The sequence below is a fragment of the Hydractinia symbiolongicarpus genome, chromosome 5, assembly GCF_029227915.1.
Source record: "Hydractinia symbiolongicarpus strain clone_291-10 chromosome 5, HSymV2.1, whole genome shotgun sequence".
Taxonomy (NCBI): domain Eukaryota; kingdom Metazoa; phylum Cnidaria; class Hydrozoa; order Anthoathecata; family Hydractiniidae; genus Hydractinia; species Hydractinia symbiolongicarpus.
In genome coordinates, this window is record NC_079879.1 from 20,776,858 (window position 1) to 20,798,964 (window position 22,107).

A 22,107-nucleotide genomic window follows, 5' to 3' on the forward strand; every position below is an offset into this window, starting at 1 on the left:
GAAAGTCAGAAAATTCTATCAGATACAGTAATATTACAGTAATATATATATTTATAACTTATTCACGTACACATAATACAAATAAAATTCATTATAATGTATAAATATTCACACAAAGTCCTAATAAATGTTAACATATATAACAAGAGAGGTTTGCTTTTCTCCTTCTATATTTTCTAAAATATTTAGCCAGAAGTAATCACACCGAAATTAATTATAATGCTTCCTCAGGAGAGGACATATTTAAGAGGACGTAACATTTGGTGTGTTATTACTAGCACATGAAAAATATAAGATCATATTATATAGTCATTTTTATGTTCATTAGTGCCAGAAGTAGCTGTTTGTGATCATGCTGGGAGTTTGCACGTGTACATTAATCTGTGTCAGAATGTCGACGCATACTTTGACTAATTTAAGTTGTTATTAAGGAAATATATATTAAAAGTGCTTGTTGTTAGTCAAAAATGGTAGTTATGAGTAGCAATGGCAGAATTCTTTTGAATTTGAATTCCTGTGGCTTTTTCTACAGGCTTACGACTAGTATAGCTTTATTACACTATATATTCTGTTATTACAAATGTTTTTCTTGCTTAGATTTGTAATAAAAGCTTGCTTTTAACGACAAGGTCAAATGAGGTGAAATAAATTTTGTACAAGATTCCTTATTTCATGTTATTTTAAAACGTCTCCACTGTGTAAAACATCACAAAAAATATATAAGAAATACTTTGTTGTATAATGTTTCTCTAAAAAGCAAGGGCAGGCAGAAACATTTAGAAAGCTTTGGAAGATAATTTCATGTTATAACATGCAGTAGAAAAACACGCTTAACACCAAGCCTTTAGATTAGACACATTTTCACAATAAACAATTTGGAGAACATCATCACGTCATTTAAAAGGGTATATTGGGTGACAAAAAACATTTTTTCGAAATATAGTTTTGGTTTGAAAGTGGAAATATATCTTAAAAAAATATGTCTTCTTTCACAAAAAAACTAATAGCTTGTGTGCTTGGTTTGGGAAAATATATGCAGAGGAATGTAATTGTCTTTTGACGCTCATTTCATGAAATAATGCAAGCTAAATATAAAAATTATACTTAGCTGATATTACATTAAATAAAATTTTTCTATTTAATGATGAACTAAAACAGCACAACTCCTTTTAATTGTGAAATAAGCTAAAAAATAATATATGCAAGAATTATTCCTTCATGTTATCTATATAATAATACGCTTCTGTGAGTAACCATGTGAGTCCACAACACGCAAAGTACGGGTCACTTTTTTATGACGTGGTGTTACGCTAAAATTTACCAAGTTAAAAAAAAACGCAAATCAGGGGGTTGCTATATAATCATTTAATTCTTCTTTCTTATTACCTTAAAAAATAAAACTCTATTTTACTGAAAACTTTATTTCATTTAAACTATCTTTTTTATTTTGAAACGTTTTTATTTGTTTTGTTTTTATTTTAAAAGTCCCACGGAGTTGTTATAAATATAATAATTTAATTTTACCCCTGGATTAATTTCCACGCCGTATCTAACGGAAACAAGTTGTTTATCAACTATAAAAAGAAAAGCGGAGCGAAGAAGGTTGTCTGTTTTTCAAAGTAATCCTGGAAAAAGTTATTTCAAACATTGTTTACTCATCATGAGGTTAGATTAAAGCTTATATTTGTTTTTCTATATTTTCCATTTTTGTGTTCTGGGACCGAGGTTGCTTCCTTTTATAGAAATTCTATTGGATTCGAATATGAATGTAATTCGAATCTGAAATGTAAAAAACCTGTTGTGTTGTTGTCAAACGAAGTTGGTGTTGTAGTTAGAAATGTTTCTAACGTACGATGATTTAACATCACAAAGAGAACTGATTGGAAATGTTTCAGGCAATTGTATGCATCTTCAATCCGTTCTCTTTGGGATGAAACGAAGTTTAGTATTCATAGTAAAAAACTGATTGGAGTTTTATTAGGAGAACGCTAGCAAGCTACCTACTGAGAAGTGAAAGAAAAACAGGTTCGTTGTTTAGATTATTTAGTAGAGAAATGAACTTGGGTGTAAAACGAGTTTTCTAGCCATTTCTTTCAGAGCTAAATTTTCCTTAAATATTAAGTTTGTTGTTATGTCTTGAGCCGGAAAATATTTTTTTTAAGCACTTATTTTGTAAGTACATACTCTAAAAAATGGATCAGAAGTTTAGAATATCCTAAAAATATGTCTAAGCTTAATAGTTTCTTTTAAATATGAAGATTTGTATGACGCACAAAATTTATTAGAAGTTTACTTTTTTTTATTGTATATCAAACTGAACTTTTTTTTGTCCAAGCAATGAGCTGTTACATGTAGTAGAATTGCCATTAGCTAGCCATAGTAACTTATAGCATGCTTTTTTTTATTAAGGCATTATATGTTTTCAGGCCATAGTCATGTTAAGAACATATTGAGAAAAATGAGGATAGCATTTGTCCAAGAAGTTTAGAACATTGAGGCTGAAACTAAAACACACTATTCTTACAAAAATAGCGTGTATATCCTAGAAAAGAATTTACATAAACATGTAAAAAGTAATTTTTCTGTTATTACTGTTTTTCACACTACAGATTGTGTGATTCAGTGTTGATGTCGTTATAAAAAAACTAAACCTAAAACCAAAACTTAAATCAATGTTTACATCTGTTACGTTGCCGTCTGAAATATATTCGATTCTTAAATTCGAAAACGCTGCATTGTTATCTTCTTTGATTTTATGCGTGATTTTTTAACTATAAGTTTGGGTCTGTTCTTTTAATATTTTGGATTGAAATATTTCGGTAGATATACAACATACTAAATGATTTAAGTTTTTATATTTCTCTTTTATGTGTTTTCAACTATTAATTTCTTATATTTTGAGTATAATTTTGGAAGGTTTGCCGTTTGCAATAGACTAAACAGCTGATTTTGTATGACTTTGAAAAATGTTGAATTTTTTTTTTAATGTTTGGTATCCTTTTTTTCCCTGGTGTATTTCTGGAATGGCAAAGCAAGTATATAGTTTTTGCGTACTTCGCTTTTTACGTAACGGCTGTTAGACGCCTTTGATTTTTTTAGACATTTTCCATTTTTATTTCATAATTTTTTTTATTATTTTTTTGTTGCACATGTTTATATTTTTAGACGTTTTGTTTCAGCAGTTATAAACATAGAATAATGCAGATTGTGAGCAGCCTTGATCCCAGGGCTTTTTTCTCTTTTTGCAATCCCGTTATAAAAGAGACAAAGAGCCCGGGGTCGAGGTTGAAATGTGATTTTTGAAAATTCAAATTACTGAGTTCTATGTTTTTATTTGGCACCCCTCAAAAGGACTCAATAAGAGATTCAGAGGATTCTTTTACGGGAATTCGGCTAGTTTCACATACTTCCAGACAATTTGGGTCAATATTTTAATACCAGATCCGAGAATGAAAAGATACACAGAAGAACAAAGTGTTTCCATCTAAAAAGAAAAAAATTATAATAAATATTATATTATTGGACAAAAAAGGAAAAAAGTCTTGCCACAACAAAGATAAAATTACACGCACAGCACTGCAGCACTGTTTGAACATTTTTCTTACTGGAAAGCTTCTAGGGGGTGAGGGGAAATTCAGGACGGGCAAAAAAAAATGAAACAAGATAGTGAAGAGTACACTAGAACAAAAAAAAAGTTTACTTGAGAAAACCATATTGAATTCATTGAACTCAAGCAAAAAAATTCTGTAATTACAGGTTAAGACATGTTTAAAAAGCTTTAAGGCAGTATTGTGGACAGTACACCATGTATATTTTTTTGGCTTCTGGTAGAATTTTCGTTTGAGAAAATTGTCAACTATAAAGATGAAGAGATGCAATGCAAAGGTCATTGTGAAAATTGAGACAAAAAGGGTTTACAACTTTCATAAAAGGAAAAACAAATGAGAAGAAAGATATGAAGAAAACCAGGCCTATCAATAAGAAAGTAACACCAGAGCAATAAATCGCTCTCCTAAGGTTGCAAATATTTCAACTGGGCAAGCAATTTGAATAAGTAGAATAAGCTTATAAACACATATTTTATCACAAACTCTTTTTTATCTATTTTATTTTGTTTTTTTTTTATATATTTTAGTTCTTTCTTACTGTAAATAATAAGAAAGGGAACATTAATTTCCATGTGAGATGAATTGATATTGCTCGTATAGAAAAACATTTTTGAAGTGGGGAAGCAATTAATGGCTAAGCTAGTTTCTTATTTCTCAGAATTGGTGAGTCTTTGCGTGAGCAAGAGCAATTGCTCTCCCCTTATTGATAGACCTGGTTTTCCTTTTCTCTTGTTCTTTTTAACATCTTGTATAAGCCAAAAATTATATAAAATTGCAAAAATGTCAGAATTAGGATATTCTCGCAGAGTTTCATGAAATTTTAAGAAAAGTGGTAATTTATGAACGTTCACATTTTTGCTCATATTAATTGAATATTTCCTTATCTGGTCTATTGTCTCTCACAACTGCCAAATAGCCCCTCGAATTAACAAAACATATTTTTAACAAAGATAAACAACAAGAACATACATTTTTCATTAGCTTATCCATCTTCTCTTGACTTAATTTTGCACGCTCGTCCTCTGATAAAGCTTCTCTAAACAAGATATTCAACTGGAATTAAAATGAATTTGAAAATACAGTTTTACATTAAAAAATACGACAACATATACTTTGTTTCATCTTCATTTTCTAAGTCGAAGTGAAGTTGTGCTAGATCTTCTTGTTGAGTTTTTATTTGATCCATTTTATCCAAACTGCAATTTTCATCTAAAAAAAGCAAATTAGCAAAGAAACATTTAAGCAGCATTTGCCATTTGATAACCATTTTAAGTTTGGGATGTATTTATACTTAATATATAGAAATACATAGAAAATTGAACATGTGTAGAGTTAGTTGTACACTCGCTTTATTTTGCATTGTTAAAGTTGTTACAAAATGTGCCAAGTTTTAACATTCATAAGAATCATATAGGAGTCAATGTCAGTGAACTTGTATTTAATCATAAAATAATAGCATAAATATATAGCATTCCATTCTGCAACTTTTTGCCAATTTAAAAAATATTAAATTAGATTTCTTTAATTTCATATAGATAAATTTACCATTTATTTAAATATTGCATTTGGCCGGCTGGTGTATTCCACAGGTCACAGGTTGCAGGTCACAGGTCAAAATTTTAAAATGTTTTACATTGTGACATTGCAAATAATTTTAGTCATCTTAAGTTTCGTGACGCAGCGCCATTACAAAATATGAAATACAGAGAAATTTTAACACTCCTTGCAATCTTTCTCGTCAGAAAAACCGCCACCACCCCTTTATACATTATGATTAGAATGTATGGATATAAGCTGCATGTAAACAACATTGACCCCTGAACGCCACTTAAACCTTAATGTTAGATTGAATTTAGAAAACAAGTATTCTAAAAAACTTTTATTTAAAGTGAAAAAAAACTTACATATATTATATTACACAGATAAGAAACAGAAGAGTTAAGAGTTAAGTTTATATCCCATAGAACAAAGTAATTATTGAGTCAACATCACGCCCTGTAAAAAGGTATTTGTTTACCAGCGATCACAAGTGAGAATATACCATACACATTTGGGGATAAAGTTAACTCGCCACTTCAAATGAAACAAAAGATGCGTAAAACAAAAAATAATATAGCCAAAAAAAACTTTAAGTTGTAAAATACCAATAAAATTTAAACTGAAGTTCAAAATGTGCTTTCAATTTCATTTTGTGAACGTCACCGAGATTACCTTTCACTTCATTGTCTACAATATTTTTTAAATGTGGAAATAGGTCCCTCCTTCTATCACAAATTTAAGCTGTAAATAAAAATCTTGCATATCAGAATGTTCAACCACGCTGGATTAACAGCTGTTGTTGCTGGTGCACATTTATTATTAAACACTGTCAAACAATGGTTTTGCAAGTACCACAGGTACCAGAGTATCTGTGAAACTGGAAATTGTTTTTAATTTATTTTCTCATATCATATTGCGCCTGTGGATACTTTCGGATGAAATATACTAACCTTGTCCCAGGGACTTTTTTAGTCAAACGTAAGACCAGGTCGAATATATGTGTTTATGGCGCAGAATCACCGAAAAGGGCTACCAAAATGTTGAATGTTAAAAAATATCAAAAGCAAGCTAAAAATATATGGTAAACTTATTTTGGCATGTGACCTGTGTAGACTGTAGAATACACTAGCCAGCATTTGACAGATAGAATTGAATTTTAATTTACATACTAAAACATTTTTTTATTTGTTTTATGTGACCAACTTTCACTGTCTAAAAAATGATTTTTTACCGAAAGCATTAAGCTTTCCTTTCTTAAAGTCGTCTAGCAGTTTTAAAAGATTATCTTCCACTTCTTCCATATAATCTTGATCCATCAGAAAGCTATGTGCTTGACTGTTTGGTGCTCTCTTCTCAGCTTCTGTTTCCTCTGTTGCACCTTGACCAATATCGTCTTCTTTCTTATCTGCCATTATTTATTCAATTCATTTGTGTCCTATTAAAGCATATGATAAGTGTGTTGCATATCATTTTCATTAGAACCACACCATATTCAAAATCCCCATTCAGTTATTTTTCAAAATTCTCAGAATTTTTTAAGACACATTGACATAATTAAATGTGACATTTTTTTCTTGCATTCAATTAGTGAATTTTTTTTTGTGTCTTTCTTTCCAACTGAATCATGTCTTTCATTGACTGTGATGCTATAGAATACTGTTGGATGAAGAAAATGACTGAGACATGGCTTAATTAAAATGGAAACTCTCACTACAGGATCGAGCCCTGTTAGTGGTTCGAGCCCACAAGGATTCAGAATACATAAATAGATATGGGCTGATAAAGGTAACGTACCACACGGTAGATGGCAGTGATCTCACTACAGGAAATTCCAACCTTGTCTCACCGTCGAAGCAATATCTCAGTTGGCAGAAAAGTGGGGCGCTAACCCAATGGTCACTGGTTTAAATCCTGCCTGGAATTATCATCGCTACAAGAGCATTCCCGCACAGATGTGGAACAAGAAGATGCGACCTTTGTCTCTCTGAAAAAATGAATCAAATGGACTCCTTAACAAACGCACTGAGTTGCTTTCAAGATGTCGCCATAGAAATACGTTTATTATAGAAAATTTAAAATCGGGTATATATTTGTTTTCCCTATTGTATTGAGACTACATATACCTAAGAATATGTTTTTAGTGTCACCAATAGTTGTACCTGACGATTGTTAAAAACATGAAACTCACAGTTGCAGAGATGCCAATCCTACTGATATGCTTGGCAGGTGTAACGCTTATATAGGATACAGAAAAATTACGAATTTGATACTTCTAGATTGGTGGAAAATACCTTTCCCAGGCGTGTTTCTCAAAATCTTGCAGTCACACATTTGAAGAATTTGGTAAAGTTTTCCATCTATCGAGTAAAGTCAATAAGGAGGACGCGAAGTCAGTTTGACAATTTGCGTAAGAAGAGGGACGAGAACGGAAACACTCCCTCAGAAGTTTTTTGGGACCAGCTTTTTTGCGTGTGGAGAACCTAAGGGTGACCTAATACAATTTTCCTTTTTTATTATAATAAATTAGTAGAAAAATCTTGGCTAAGGTGATAGAAAAAACAAATGTTAAACTGGAAACTCAATATCAAACCATATATACAATTCCAAGTATAGCTAGAAATATAAACATTGTTCATGTACTTTTTGATGGATGTTGCAACTTGTATTGATATGCAGCACTTTTTGAAGCTTTGCTGGAAAAATTGCTGGATGCAGGGGTGGTTCTATCTATAACTTTTCAGTTGGGTGAGGATACTGTGATTGCGGGTGTCACCCACTTGATGCAGGTAAGTTCACATATCTGCAGTTGTACCATATAGAGTAACACTCTGTAAAGTTTTTGGTCTTCGGTTTTGTCTATAGCTAGCTAGCTATATAGCTACATCTTAGATTTGGCAAAGTTGGGCGTAGTTGAGTTGCCCAAAATCTCTATAGCTCAAACACTCTCAAGCTACCTTTGTAGCCTCTTCTAAAACAATTTACAGGGGCTAACAACATAAAAACAGAAACACTTACACACACTACCTACATAATACATTGTCAACTGAACACCCGAACCTGAACACGGAAATGCGGAACAATTTACCCCGGAATACCGGAGACTACCTACATAATACATTGTCAACTGAACACCCGAACCTGAACACGGAAATGCGGAACAATTTACCCCGGAATACCGGAGCTCCGGAACAACTAAATTATGTTTTAAGAATACGGTAACCCCTGAGGCACATATTCAGAATTTAGAATATCTCTTCTGCTCGCTATATTAACCCCAACAAATATATATATATTCTGAAAACCAAATAAGTTATCTCTAGAGTGAAAATAAAATATTTCCATAAAAAAATCCAAAAAGGAGAAAAAAAATTATATACAAAAATTCACCCTTCCAGTTCATTTTGTCGGACACTCCCCCCAGTAAAATTTTTGTTTGTTGAAAAAAATATAATTGCGAAGCTGTTATGCAGCTCTAAAAAACTTTACTTTTTTAACTCAAAACAACACGTGGTTCCAAAAATATAGCATATTTTATGTTACAATAGCTGTTTTATGACTGATTTATCTATTTTTAAGCAAGTTTTGTAGCCAAAGATATAGTTGTCGCAACAAACTTCTCAGTTTTCCTCAAAATAATAATTATAAATGATGTTTACCAAGAATACCCGACCAATATCAGTCAATTTTGCCTCTTGCGAAAATACTGACGTGGTCACGCCCTAGTGATTGCTTTACTTTGATTTCTTCTTAAAGATAAGATCTCCGAGCGCGCTTAGTAATAAAACATAGATATTCCGCTAACACATCCGCCTGAAGTATGTTGAGCAACTTGCATTTAACTAAGCAAAGTCGTAGCAAGAAATATATCCACACTTGTGGAATTGACTTTGTATTCTTCGCATAGTTATTATGCGTAGTAAAACATAGATAAAAAGGATATTTGTGGCTCTGCATTGGCAAACACACTTTAAAAGATCACAAGAATTTATCAAAATAGCCTAACTTGTTGCAAATTAAGGTAGTTGTTGCGTTCAACTAGGAACCAGTCCCTATGCTTTAAGTAATCAATTAAATTAAAGAACGCACCTTTTCTAATAAAAAAGGCTGCATTGCAGTATCGGTTTAACAACAAATTTGTAAAGATGCATTTACATGTTGTAGCTGTGGTTGATAAATAAGAAGCCTTGTGCATTTGTACACGAATAAGCATAGGTAAAAAGGGTCAACATAATCAACGGTATGCCAAAGAAAATGCCTACAAATTCAGTCTAATGAAGACAACCTCGTTTAAAGTATTTTTCGCTTCAAATATCACAGAAGTGTTAACTCTAATATCAATATGCGAGAAAAATGTCCTGGGAACGAATTTGTGCGGACAAAATGAAGTTGTACTTTACCAAGACCAACTAAAACAAAACGTGTTTAACAAATCGACAGCAAACAACCAACGCACTATCTTTATCGAAAATTTAATTTATATTTGCGCCCCAGGGTTTGTTGCCTGATGTCAAAGCCGCTAACGCTTACTTGACGGCTCACACGCCGCCTCAACCTCGTCCACAGGACTATTTGCTTCTCAACGGCGCAAGAAATTCTGGTGCTATTGTCGTGTAAGGTATTATCCCACTACATTAACAAAATCAAAAAAAAAATATTATTTTCTTAACTTTTTTATGATAATACGATCGATACAATCTAGCTTGACAAATTCGTTAATAAAATGCATTTAGTCCGTTGTGTCATAGTTACTTGTTCTTTAGGCAAATTAGAGCCTTTTAGACGTCCTCGCCTGGGTAAAGAAGGCTATCGGGTTATGTATTCGTTTCTAAAATAGTGACAACTGAGGGCTTCGTGAATTAAAATTTTTTGCACGCTATGTTTTGTGCGCCCTACATAAGTTAAAAAACACGTTAGCATACAATAATTTTAGTGCACAGATAACCTCGTTCCTGGTTCCAGAGTTGTCATTGTTGTCGTTTATGTTTACAGCAAATTAGCTTAACCTACTGCTTTCTTTTTTTAACATTCAAACCCAATTTTAATTTATTATGTTACTTTTTATTAGCAAAAGAGAAGAAACGTCAGCGCCGAACTCCCGTCCCCAGGGTCATTTCCCTTTTGATGTGAGAGATGACGTCGAAAACTCCTCGTCTTCTCCCATATCAACAGGACAAAAATCCTAGGGACGAGGGTGATTAGCGCCGTATATTTAACATTTAACAATGGTGGGATAATATAGTTTAATTATCGATCGCATAGATGGAGCGAACAAAAAATTTCTTTCGTTTTTACATGAGTTCAACTTTGTTATACTTGTCTAAAATCTAATATTAGAAATCGTTATTTCATGTGCGCTATTAGATTGTCACGTAAAAGTTAAATACATACATGTTTTTTTTTCATAAGAGACTCGATAGTAACTGCTAAAATCGACAATTATATTGCTGAGGTATTTTTAAAAGGATAAACAATAACGTGTATTTTATTATTGGTTCGGTGTTCCGGGTTATTTGATCCAAAGTACCGGTATTCCGGGTTGTTCCGAATTATCTGTTCCGGTGTTCTAGTGTTCCGGGTTGTTCCGTGTTCCGATTTTCAGCGTTTTACAGAGAAGCGCGGCATGGTTTTGTTCATCCTATTTCGAAATAAACCCGATTTTGTCAACACGTTTAATCTTGCATGTGCGTTTTCGCATGGCTTGCCCGAAAACACACATCGTAAACTAGCCATAGTTACCACTAATGCGCCCCGAATTACAAATAACGATTTCAAACATTCAAATTTAGAACGGGATTTAAAATTAAAATGGAAAATGGTGGACGTTTGAAATTTATAAAAACTGCAGTGTTAGAACTTATTATTTTCGTTATTTTCACATTTGGCTAAGGCTCTATCTATAAAGTTAGATCTTGATTAAATATATGTACACTTTAAACGCCTCTAGCCTTCTTGTTGTGTAATTTCACGTAATCATTGCTTTTGATTTTTGGTTAAAATTCGTTCAAAAGACTTACGCATACATTTTTGACTTATCAAATCTCCAAAAATTCTTGTGCTGTAATAACAAATTGTGTCTGAAAGCTATTCTGCTGAAACATTTTCCGCCAAATATGACGAATATGATAGAAATGCAGTACGGAATTGCATAGAGGCTTGTGAATAAGCTTATTGCCCAGGGGAAAATTTTTAAATAAGAAGCCCTGCGACTTGAAGATTTCCGTCATTAGCCTAAAAGATTCTGAAATTTGAAGTAGACTTTAAAACGGAGAACAATGGGGTATATAAACACATCATAAGTATCCTAATTCTCAATTATTATTGCGTAAAATACAACTTGATAAATAAAAAATAATTTTTTTTTACATATATATAGTATATATTCTAAAACAATAGTTAAAACTTTAACTGGATTTTTTTAAACTGATGCTATGTATGAACTTCACGATTCGAATATATATAATAACTTCTGAACAATTTCAATTTCAATGAATTATTACTCTGTTAAGTTACCAATAAAATCCTTAAAAATTTCTCTCGTTGAAGATTTTTCGAAACTGCTGATGGTGCATGGTTTCATAACAAATGATCTGAAAAAGAAAGTATATTTAAAATTGAGAAAGAAGAATACAATTTTACCAGAACTGAATTAATACTAGGTTGTTTAATTATTGTCTACTTATCTGATTTAAAGTTAGAATTTATTAAAAAGATACAAATCAATGCCATGTGATACACAAAAGGTATACTATATAAATAAAAATATATATATAAATTTAGTCAAGCTGGCTTTGATATCATTGTTAAACAAGTATAATATTAAGCAGGCGATACAAGATTTTCAAACCTGTGGACAATACAGGACTTATTTTGTTGAAATCGATTTATTGAATTTTACAAATTTGATTGTTTATTATCGAGGAAATTGATTGGTCATTGTTTTAGAATTGAATTGAACAAGTTGATACAAAAAAGGGTAGACACTCAATTAATAAATTTGTCAGATTTGATAAATCAACAACATCATTTATAATTTCAAGAAAAAACATAAAAAAGGGAAGAAAACAAAGAAACCTGTAACATACTGTGGGTAGCGTCTAGTTGTACTGCAAGGGCTAACTATGTTATGTTATTGGTTAATTTATCAGTTCAACTTGACTGTTCCGTGCAATGAACAACAATATTTTTTCATGATTCAACAAATATCTTTTTATATATATTCTTGCGGTCGGATTCGTGTCAACCAATCACGGGCAGCCATTATGAAATGGGGTACAAATGCCGTAATTAATGTTTTTGTGGCAAGAAATTCTTTTTTTTTTAGTCAAATCTTTAATATGTTTTAGATACTGCTTAATTTTTGCCATTTTGTGACATTTTAACGACGTTTTACTTGTAAATTCTGTTTAAGTAAGGTTGCTACTTTGAAGGTTTGACCGTGAAAAGTCCACTTTGTTCTCCATCGGATAGCAACGAAGGAGAACATTCTGACCGCAAGAATACATGATAGCAGCCTCACAAAGGTTCCTTTAGAAGTTATTTTACTCACCCAAAACGCCTATACTTTTTACGGTGTATGTGGCTTATCAGCACCCTCGTTGATAAAATTACACAGGGCAGGATAAAAGTTTTTTGTTGCTTCTGAAAAAAGGGACTCTAATGAAAGCACTATTTTGTGCAGTTCTAGCTTGATAGCTGTAGTACAAGTGAGAGTAGTTTTACGACTATTAACTTATAAAATGCAAGAATTTAAAAATAAGTATTTAGCTCCCTAGCTACATCATTAAAGCTATTACGACAAGCCAGACCATCGGGAAGGGAAGACCAACAAAATGCAAGCAGTTTTAGTCATGGCCATACACGGAATGTTCTGTTCTTGATTGACTTTAAATTGTGATGCATTTATAAATTGCGGCCTTTGGATCAACGCCATAAACCGTTCTGAGTTTAATTTCATATAAAATATAAGTAATCCTTCTACTTACTGTTAACAAGTTTCGAAACAACTCGGACAAAGAAAAACAAACCTTTTCTTGAAGATAAATTCACGTGGGCTGCAGTGACATTTAAGCATATTAAACGAGACAATATTACAAAGCTTTAAATTAACATAACAAAAGAATCTCGATTAATATTTTTTATGGCAGTCAAATCTTCAGAGACAACAAAGAAACCGAGACAAGATAAGTTTTGCTCGATCAGTGTTATTTTTGTCTTGATGGTACCAAACACACAGGTTGTGTTATATCAAACCTAGGTTGGATGTTCGAGCCGAAGTTCCCCCGCGAAGTTGAGAGTAAGAAAAAAACTTCTCCCATACATAAAACTAGCCATAGTTACCACTAATGCGCCCCGAATTACAAATAACGATTTCAAACATTCAAATTTAGAACGGGATTTAAAATTAAAATGGAAAATGGTGGACGTTTGAAATTTATAAAAACTGCAGTGTTAGAACTTATTATTTTCGTTATTTTCACATTTGGCTAAGGCTCTATCTATAAAGTTAGATCTTGATTAAATATATGTACACTTTAAACGCCTCTAGCCTTCTTGTTGTGTAATTTCACGTAATCATTGCTTTTGATTTTTGGTTAAAATTCGTTCAAAAGACTTACGCATACATTTTTGACTTATCAAATCTCCAAAAATTCTTGTGCTGTAATAACAAATTGTGTCTGAAAGCTATTCTGCTGAAACATTTTCCGCCAAATATGACGAATATGATAGAAATGCAGTACGGAATTGCATAGAGGCTTGTGAATAAGCTTATTGCCCAGGGGAAAATTTTTAAATAAGAAGCCCTGCGACTTGAAGATTTCCGTCATTAGCCTAAAAGATTCTGAAATTTGAAGTAGACTTTAAAACGGAGAACAATGGGGTATATAAACACATCATAAGTATCCTAATTCTCAATTATTATTGCGTAAAATACAACTTGATAAATAAAAAATAATTTTTTTTTACATATATATAGTATATATTCTAAAACAATAGTTAAAACTTTAACTGGATTTTTTTAAACTGATGCTATGTATGAACTTCACGATTCGAATATATATAATAACTTCTGAACAATTTCAATTTCAATGAATTATTACTCTGTTAAGTTACCAATAAAATCCTTAAAAATTTCTCTCGTTGAAGATTTTTCGAAACTGCTGATGGTGCATGGTTTCATAACAAATGATCTGAAAAAGAAAGTATATTTAAAATTGAGAAAGAAGAATACAATTTTACCAGAACTGAATTAATACTAGGTTGTTTAATTATTGTCTACTTATCTGATTTAAAGTTAGAATTTATTAAAAAGATACAAATCAATGCCATGTGATACACAAAAGGTATACTATATAAATAAAAATATATATATAAATTTAGTCAAGCTGGCTTTGATATCATTGTTAAACAAGTATAATATTAAGCAGGCGATACAAGATTTTCAAACCTGTGGACAATACAGGACTTATTTTGTTGAAATCGATTTATTGAATTTTACAAATTTGATTGTTTATTATCGAGGAAATTGATTGGTCATTGTTTTAGAATTGAATTGAACAAGTTGATACAAAAAAGGGTAGACACTCAATTAATAAATTTGTCAGATTTGATAAATCAACAACATCATTTATAATTTCAAGAAAAAACATAAAAAAGGGAAGAAAACAAAGAAACCTGTAACATACTGTGGGTAGCGTCTAGTTGTACTGCAAGGGCTAACTATGTTATGTTATTGGTTAATTTATCAGTTCAACTTGACTGTTCCGTGCAATGAACAACAATATTTTTTCATGATTCAACAAATATCTTTTTATATATATTCTTGCGGTCGGATTCGTGTCAACCAATCACGGGCAGCCATTATGAAATGGGGTACAAATGCCGTAATTAATGTTTTTGTGGCAAGAAATTCTTTTTTTTTTAGTCAAATCTTTAATATGTTTTAGATACTGCTTAATTTTTGCCATTTTGTGACATTTTAACGACGTTTTACTTGTAAATTCTGTTTAAGTAAGGTTGCTACTTTGAAGGTTTGACCGTGAAAAGTCCACTTTGTTCTCCATCGGATAGCAACGAAGGAGAACATTCTGACCGCAAGAATACATGATAGCAGCCTCACAAAGGTTCCTTTAGAAGTTATTTTACTCACCCAAAACGCCTATACTTTTTACGGTGTATGTGGCTTATCAGCACCCTCGTTGATAAAATTACACAGGGCAGGATAAAAGTTTTTTGTTGCTTCTGAAAAAAGGGACTCTAATGAAAGCACTATTTTGTGCAGTTCTAGCTTGATAGCTGTAGTACAAGTGAGAGTAGTTTTACGACTATTAACTTATAAAATGCAAGAATTTAAAAATAAGTATTTAGCTCCCTAGCTACATCATTAAAGCTATTACGACAAGCCAGACCATCGGGAAGGGAAGACCAACAAAATGCAAGCAGTTTTAGTCATGGCCATACACGGAATGTTCTGTTCTTGATTGACTTTAAATTGTGATGCATTTATAAATTGCGGCCTTTGGATCAACGCCATAAACCGTTCTGAGTTTAATTTCATATAAAATATAAGTAATCCTTCTACTTACTGTTAACAAGTTTCGAAACAACTCGGACAAAGAAAAACAAACCTTTTCTTGAAGATAAATTCACGTGGGCTGCAGTGACATTTAAGCATATTAAACGAGACAATATTACAAAGCTTTAAATTAACATAACAAAAGAATCTCGATTAATATTTTTTATGGCAGTCAAATCTTCAGAGACAACAAAGAAACCGAGACAAGATAAGTTTTGCTCGATCAGTGTTATTTTTGTCTTGATGGTACCAAACACACAGGTTGTGTTATATCAAACCTAGGTTGGATGTTCGAGCCGAAGTTCCCCCGCGAAGTTGAGAGTAAGAAAAAAACTTCTCCCATACATAAAACTAGCCATAGTTACCACTAATGCGCCCCGAATTACAAATAACGATTTCAAACATTCAAATTTAGAACGGGATTTAAAATTAAAATGGAAAATGGTGGACGTTTGAAATTTATAAAAACTGCAGTGTTAGAACTTATTATTTTCGTTATTTTCACATTTGGCTAAGGCTCTATCTATAAAGTTAGATCTTGATTAAATATATGTACACTTTAAACGCCTCTAGCCTTCTTGTTGTGTAATTTCACGTAATCATTGCTTTTGATTTTTGGTTAAAATTCGTTCAAAAGACTTACGCATACATTTTTGACTTATCAAATCTCCAAAAATTCTTGTGCTGTAATAACAAATTGTGTCTGAAAGCTATTCTGCTGAAACATTTTCCGCCAAATATGACGAATATGATAGAAATGCAGTACGGAATTGCATAGAGGCTTGTGAATAAGCTTATTGCCCAGGGGAAAATTTTTAAATAAGAAGCCCTGCGACTTGAAGATTTCCGTCATTAGCCTAAAAGATTCTGAAATTTGAAGTAGACTTTAAAACGGAGAACAATGGGGTATATAAACACATCATAAGTATCCTAATTCTCAATTATTATTGCGTAAAATACAACTTGATAAATAAAAAATAATTTTTTTTTACATATATATAGTATATATTCTAAAACAATAGTTAAAACTTTAACTGGATTTTTTTAAACTGATGCTATGTATGAACTTCACGATTCGAATATATATAATAACTTCTGAACAATTTCAATTTCAATGAATTATTACTCTGTTAAGTTACCAATAAAATCCTTAAAAATTTCTCTCGTTGAAGATTTTTCGAAACTGCTGATGGTGCATGGTTTCATAACAAATGATCTGAAAAAGAAAGTATATTTAAAATTGAGAAAGAAGAATACAATTTTACCAGAACTGAATTAATACTAGGTTGTTTAATTATTGTCTACTTATCTGATTTAAAGTTAGAATTTATTAAAAAGATACAAATCAATGCCATGTGATACACAAAAGGTATACTATATAAATAAAAATATATATATAAATTTAGTCAAGCTGGCTTTGATATCATTGTTAAACAAGTATAATATTAAGCAGGCGATACAAGATTTTCAAACCTGTGGACAATACAGGACTTATTTTGTTGAAATCGATTTATTGAATTTTACAAATTTGATTGTTTATTATCGAGGAAATTGATTGGTCATTGTTTTAGAATTGAATTGAACAAGTTGATACAAAAAAGGGTAGACACTCAATTAATAAATTTGTCAGATTTGATAAATCAACAACATCATTTATAATTTCAAGAAAAAACATAAAAAAGGGAAGAAAACAAAGAAACCTGTAACATACTGTGGGTAGCGTCTAGTTGTACTGCAAGGGCTAACTATGTTATGTTATTGGTTAATTTATCAGTTCAACTTGACTGTTCCGTGCAATGAACAACAATATTTTTTCATGATTCAACAAATATCTTTTTATATATATTCTTGCGGTCGGATTCGTGTCAACCAATCACGGGCAGCCATTATGAAATGGGGTACAAATGCCGTAATTAATGTTTTTGTGGCAAGAAATTCTTTTTTTTTTAGTCAAATCTTTAATATGTTTTAGATACTGCTTAATTTTTGCCATTTTGCGACATTTTAACGACGTTTTACTTGTAAATTCTGTTTAAGTAAGGTTGCTACTTTGAAGGTTTGACCGTGAAAAGTCCACTTTGTTCTCCATCGGATAGCAACGAAGGAGAACATTCTGACCGCAAGAATACATGATAGCAGCCTCACAAAGGTTCCTTTAGAAGTTATTTTACTCACCCAAAACGCCTATACTTTTTACGGTGTATGTGGCTTATCAGCACCCTCGTTGATAAAATTACACAGGGCAGGATAAAAGTTTTTTGTTGCTTCTGAAAAAAGGGACTCTAATGAAAGCACTATTTTGTGCAGTTCTAGCTTGATAGCTGTAGTACAAGTGAGAGTAGTTTTACGACTATTAACTTATAAAATGCAAGAATTTAAAAATAAGTATTTAGCTCCCTAGCTACATCATTAAAGCTATTACGACAAGCCAGACCATCGGGAAGGGAAGACCAACAAAATGCAAGCAGTTTTAGTCATGGCCATACACGGAATGTTCTGTTCTTGATTGACTTTAAATTGTGATGCATTTATAAATTGCGGCCTTTGGATCAACGCCATAAACCGTTCTGAGTTTAATTTCATATAAAATATAAGTAATCCTTCTACTTACTGTTAACAAGTTTCGAAACAACTCGGACAAAGAAAAACAAACCTTTTCTTGAAGATAAATTCACGTGGGCTGCAGTGACATTTAAGCATATTAAACGAGACAATATTACAAAGCTTTAAATTAACATAACAAAAGAATCTCGATTAATATTTTTTATGGCAGTCAAATCTTCAGAGACAACAAAGAAACCGAGACAAGATAAGTTTTGCTCGATCAGTGTTATTTTTGTCTTGATGGTACCAAACACACAGGTTGTGTTATATCAAACCTAGGTTGGATGTTCGAGCCGAAGTTCCCCCGCGAAGTTGAGAGTAAGAAAAAAACTTCTCCCATACATAAAACTAGCCATAGTTACCACTAATGCGCCCCGAATTACAAATAACGATTTCAAACATTCAAATTTAGAACGGGATTTAAAATTAAAATGGAAAATGGTGGACGTTTGAAATTTATAAAAACTGCAGTGTTAGAACTTATTATTTTCGTTATTTTCACATTTGGCTAAGGCTCTATCTATAAAGTTAGATCTTGATTAAATATATGTACACTTTAAACGCCTCTAGCCTTCTTGTTGTGTAATTTCACGTAATCATTGCTTTTGATTTTTGGTTAAAATTCGTTCAAAAGACTTACGCATACATTTTTGACTTATCAAATCTCCAAAAATTCTTGTGCTGTAATAACAAATTGTGTCTGAAAGCTATTCTGCTGAAACATTTTCCGCCAAATATGACGAATATGATAGAAATGCAGTACGGAATTGCATAGAGGCTTGTGAATAAGCTTATTGCCCAGGGGAAAATTTTTAAATAAGAAGCCCTGCGACTTGAAGATTTCCGTCATTAGCCTAAAAGATTCTGAAATTTGAAGTAGACTTTAAAACGGAGAACAATGGGGTATATAAACACATCATAAGTATCCTAATTCTCAATTATTATTGCGTAAAATACAACTTGATAAATAAAAAATAATTTTTTTTTACATATATATAGTATATATTCTAAAACAATAGTTAAAACTTTAACTGGATTTTTTTAAACTGATGCTATGTATGAACTTCACGATTCGAATATATATAATAACTTCTGAACAATTTCAATTTCAATGAATTATTACTCTGTTAAGTTACCAATAAAATCCTTAAAAATTTCTCTCGTTGAAGATTTTTCGAAACTGCTGATGGTGCATGGTTTCATAACAAATGATCTGAAAAAGAAAGTATATTTAAAATTGAGAAAGAAGAATACAATTTTACCAGAACTGAATTAATACTAGGTTGTTTAATTATTGTCTACTTATCTGATTTAAAGTTAGAATTTATTAAAAAGATACAAATCAATGCCATGTGATACACAAAAGGTATACTATATAAATAAAAATATATATATAAATTTAGTCAAGCTGGCTTTGATATCATTGTTAAACAAGTATAATATTAAGCAGGCGATACAAGATTTTCAAACCTGTGGACAATACAGGACTTATTTTGTTGAAATCGATTTATTGAATTTTACAAATTTGATTGTTTATTATCGAGGAAATTGATTGGTCATTGTTTTAGAATTGAATTGAACAAGTTGATACAAAAAAGGGTAGACACTCAATTAATAAATTTGTCAGATTTGATAAATCAACAACATCATTTATAATTTCAAGAAAAAACATAAAAAAGGGAAGAAAACAAAGAAACCTGTAACATACTGTGGGTAGCGTCTAGTTGTACTGCAAGGGCTAACTATGTTATGTTATTGGTTAATTTATCAGTTCAACTTGACTGTTCCGTGCAATGAACAACAATATTTTTTCATGATTCAACAAATATCTTTTTATATATATTCTTGCGGTCGGATTCGTGTCAACCAATCACGGGCAGCCATTATGAAATGGGGTACAAATGCCGTAATTAATGTTTTTGTGGCAAGAAATTCTTTTTTTTTTAGTCAAATCTTTAATATGTTTTAGATACTGCTTAATTTTTGCCATTTTGTGACATTTTAACGACGTTTTACTTGTAAATTCTGTTTAAGTAAGGTTGCTACTTTGAAGGTTTGACCGTGAAAAGTCCACTTTGTTCTCCATCGGATAGCAACGAAGGAGAACATTCTGACCGCAAGAATACATGATAGCAGCCTCACAAAGGTTCCTTTAGAAGTTATTTTACTCACCCAAAACGCCTATACTTTTTACGGTGTATGTGGCTTATCAGCACCCTCGTTGATAAAATTACACAGGGCAGGATAAAAGTTTTTTGTTGCTTCTGAAAAAAGGGACTCTAATGAAAGCACTATTTTGTGCAGTTCTAGCTTGATAGCTGTAGTACAAGTGAGAGTAGTTTTACGACTATTAACTTATAAAATGCAAGAATTTAAAAATAAGTATTTAGCTCCCTAGCTACATCATTAAAGCTATTACGACAAGCCAGACCATCGGGAAGGGAAGACCAACAAAATGCAAGCAGTTTTAGTCATGGCCATACACGGAATGTTCTGTTCTTGATTGACTTTAAATTGTGATGCATTTATAAATTGCGGCCTTTGGATCAACGCCATAAACCGTTCTGAGTTTAATTTCATATAAAATATAAGTAATCCTTCTACTTACTGTTAACAAGTTTCGAAACAACTCGGACAAAGAAAAACAAACCTTTTCTTGAAGATAAATTCACGTGGGCTGCAGTGACATTTAAGCATATTAAACGAGACAATATTACAAAGCTTTAAATTAACATAACAAAAGAATCTCGATTAATATTTTTTATGGCAGTCAAATCTTCAGAGACAACAAAGAAACCGAGACAAGATAAGTTTTGCTCGATCAGTGTTATTTTTGTCTTGATGGTACCAAACACACAGGTTGTGTTATATCAAACCTAGGTTGGATGTTCGAGCCGAAGTTCCCCCGCGAAGTTGAGAGTAAGAAAAAAACTTCTCCCATACATAAAACTAGCCATAGTTACCACTAATGCGCCCCGAATTACAAATAACGATTTCAAACATTCAAATTTAGAACGGGATTTAAAATTAAAATGGAAAATGGTGGACGTTTGAAATTTATAAAAACTGCAGTGTTAGAACTTATTATTTTCGTTATTTTCACATTTGGCTAAGGCTCTATCTATAAAGTTAGATCTTGATTAAATATATGTACACTTTAAACGCCTCTAGCCTTCTTGTTGTGTAATTTCACGTAATCATTGCTTTTGATTTTTGGTTAAAATTCGTTCAAAAGACTTACGCATACATTTTTGACTTATCAAATCTCCAAAAATTCTTGTGCTGTAATAACAAATTGTGTCTGAAAGCTATTCTGCTGAAACATTTTCCGCCAAATATGACGAATATGATAGAAATGCAGTACGGAATTGCATAGAGGCTTGTGAATAAGCTTATTGCCCAGGGGAAAATTTTTAAATAAGAAGCCCTGCGACTTGAAGATTTCCGTCATTAGCCTAAAAGATTCTGAAATTTGAAGTAGACTTTAAAACGGAGAACAATGGGGTATATAAACACATCATAAGTATCCTAATTCTCAATTATTATTGCGTAAAATACAACTTGATAAATAAAAAATAATTTTTTTTTACATATATATAGTATATATTCTAAAACAATAGTTAAAACTTTAACTGGATTTTTTTAAACTGATGCTATGTATGAACTTCACGATTCGAATATATATAATAACTTCTGAACAATTTCAATTTCAATGAATTATTACTCTGTTAAGTTACCAATAAAATCCTTAAAAATTTCTCTCGTTGAAGATTTTTCGAAACT

General features: G+C 31.8%; 1 protein-coding gene and 1 long non-coding RNA gene across 2 annotated transcripts; both read right to left on the bottom strand.

The window, feature by feature from the left end:
• Nucleotides 1-23: 23 nt before the first annotated feature.
• Nucleotides 24-7,224, bottom strand: LOC130645270 (coiled-coil domain-containing protein 28B-like). Its single transcript, XM_057451200.1, has 6 exons — nucleotides 6,942-7,224; nucleotides 6,379-6,582; nucleotides 4,721-4,817; nucleotides 4,578-4,644; nucleotides 3,462-3,484; nucleotides 24-410 (listed from the first exon to the last, which is right to left on the bottom strand). Exons 2-6 carry the CDS (start codon nucleotides 6,557-6,559, stop codon nucleotides 377-379), a joined length of 402 nt encoding a protein of 133 aa, XP_057307183.1. The 5' UTR covers nucleotides 6,560-6,582; nucleotides 6,942-7,224; the 3' UTR covers nucleotides 24-376.
• A 4,220-nt stretch (nucleotides 7,225-11,444) lies between these two features.
• On the bottom strand, nucleotides 11,445-20,916 carry LOC130645274 (uncharacterized). Its single transcript, XR_008982693.1, has 4 exons — nucleotides 18,332-20,916; nucleotides 15,731-16,936; nucleotides 13,130-14,335; nucleotides 11,445-11,734 (listed from the first exon to the last, which is right to left on the bottom strand). It is a non-coding gene; the product is annotated as an uncharacterized LOC130645274 (long non-coding RNA).
• Nucleotides 20,917-22,107: the final 1,191 nt, after the last annotated feature.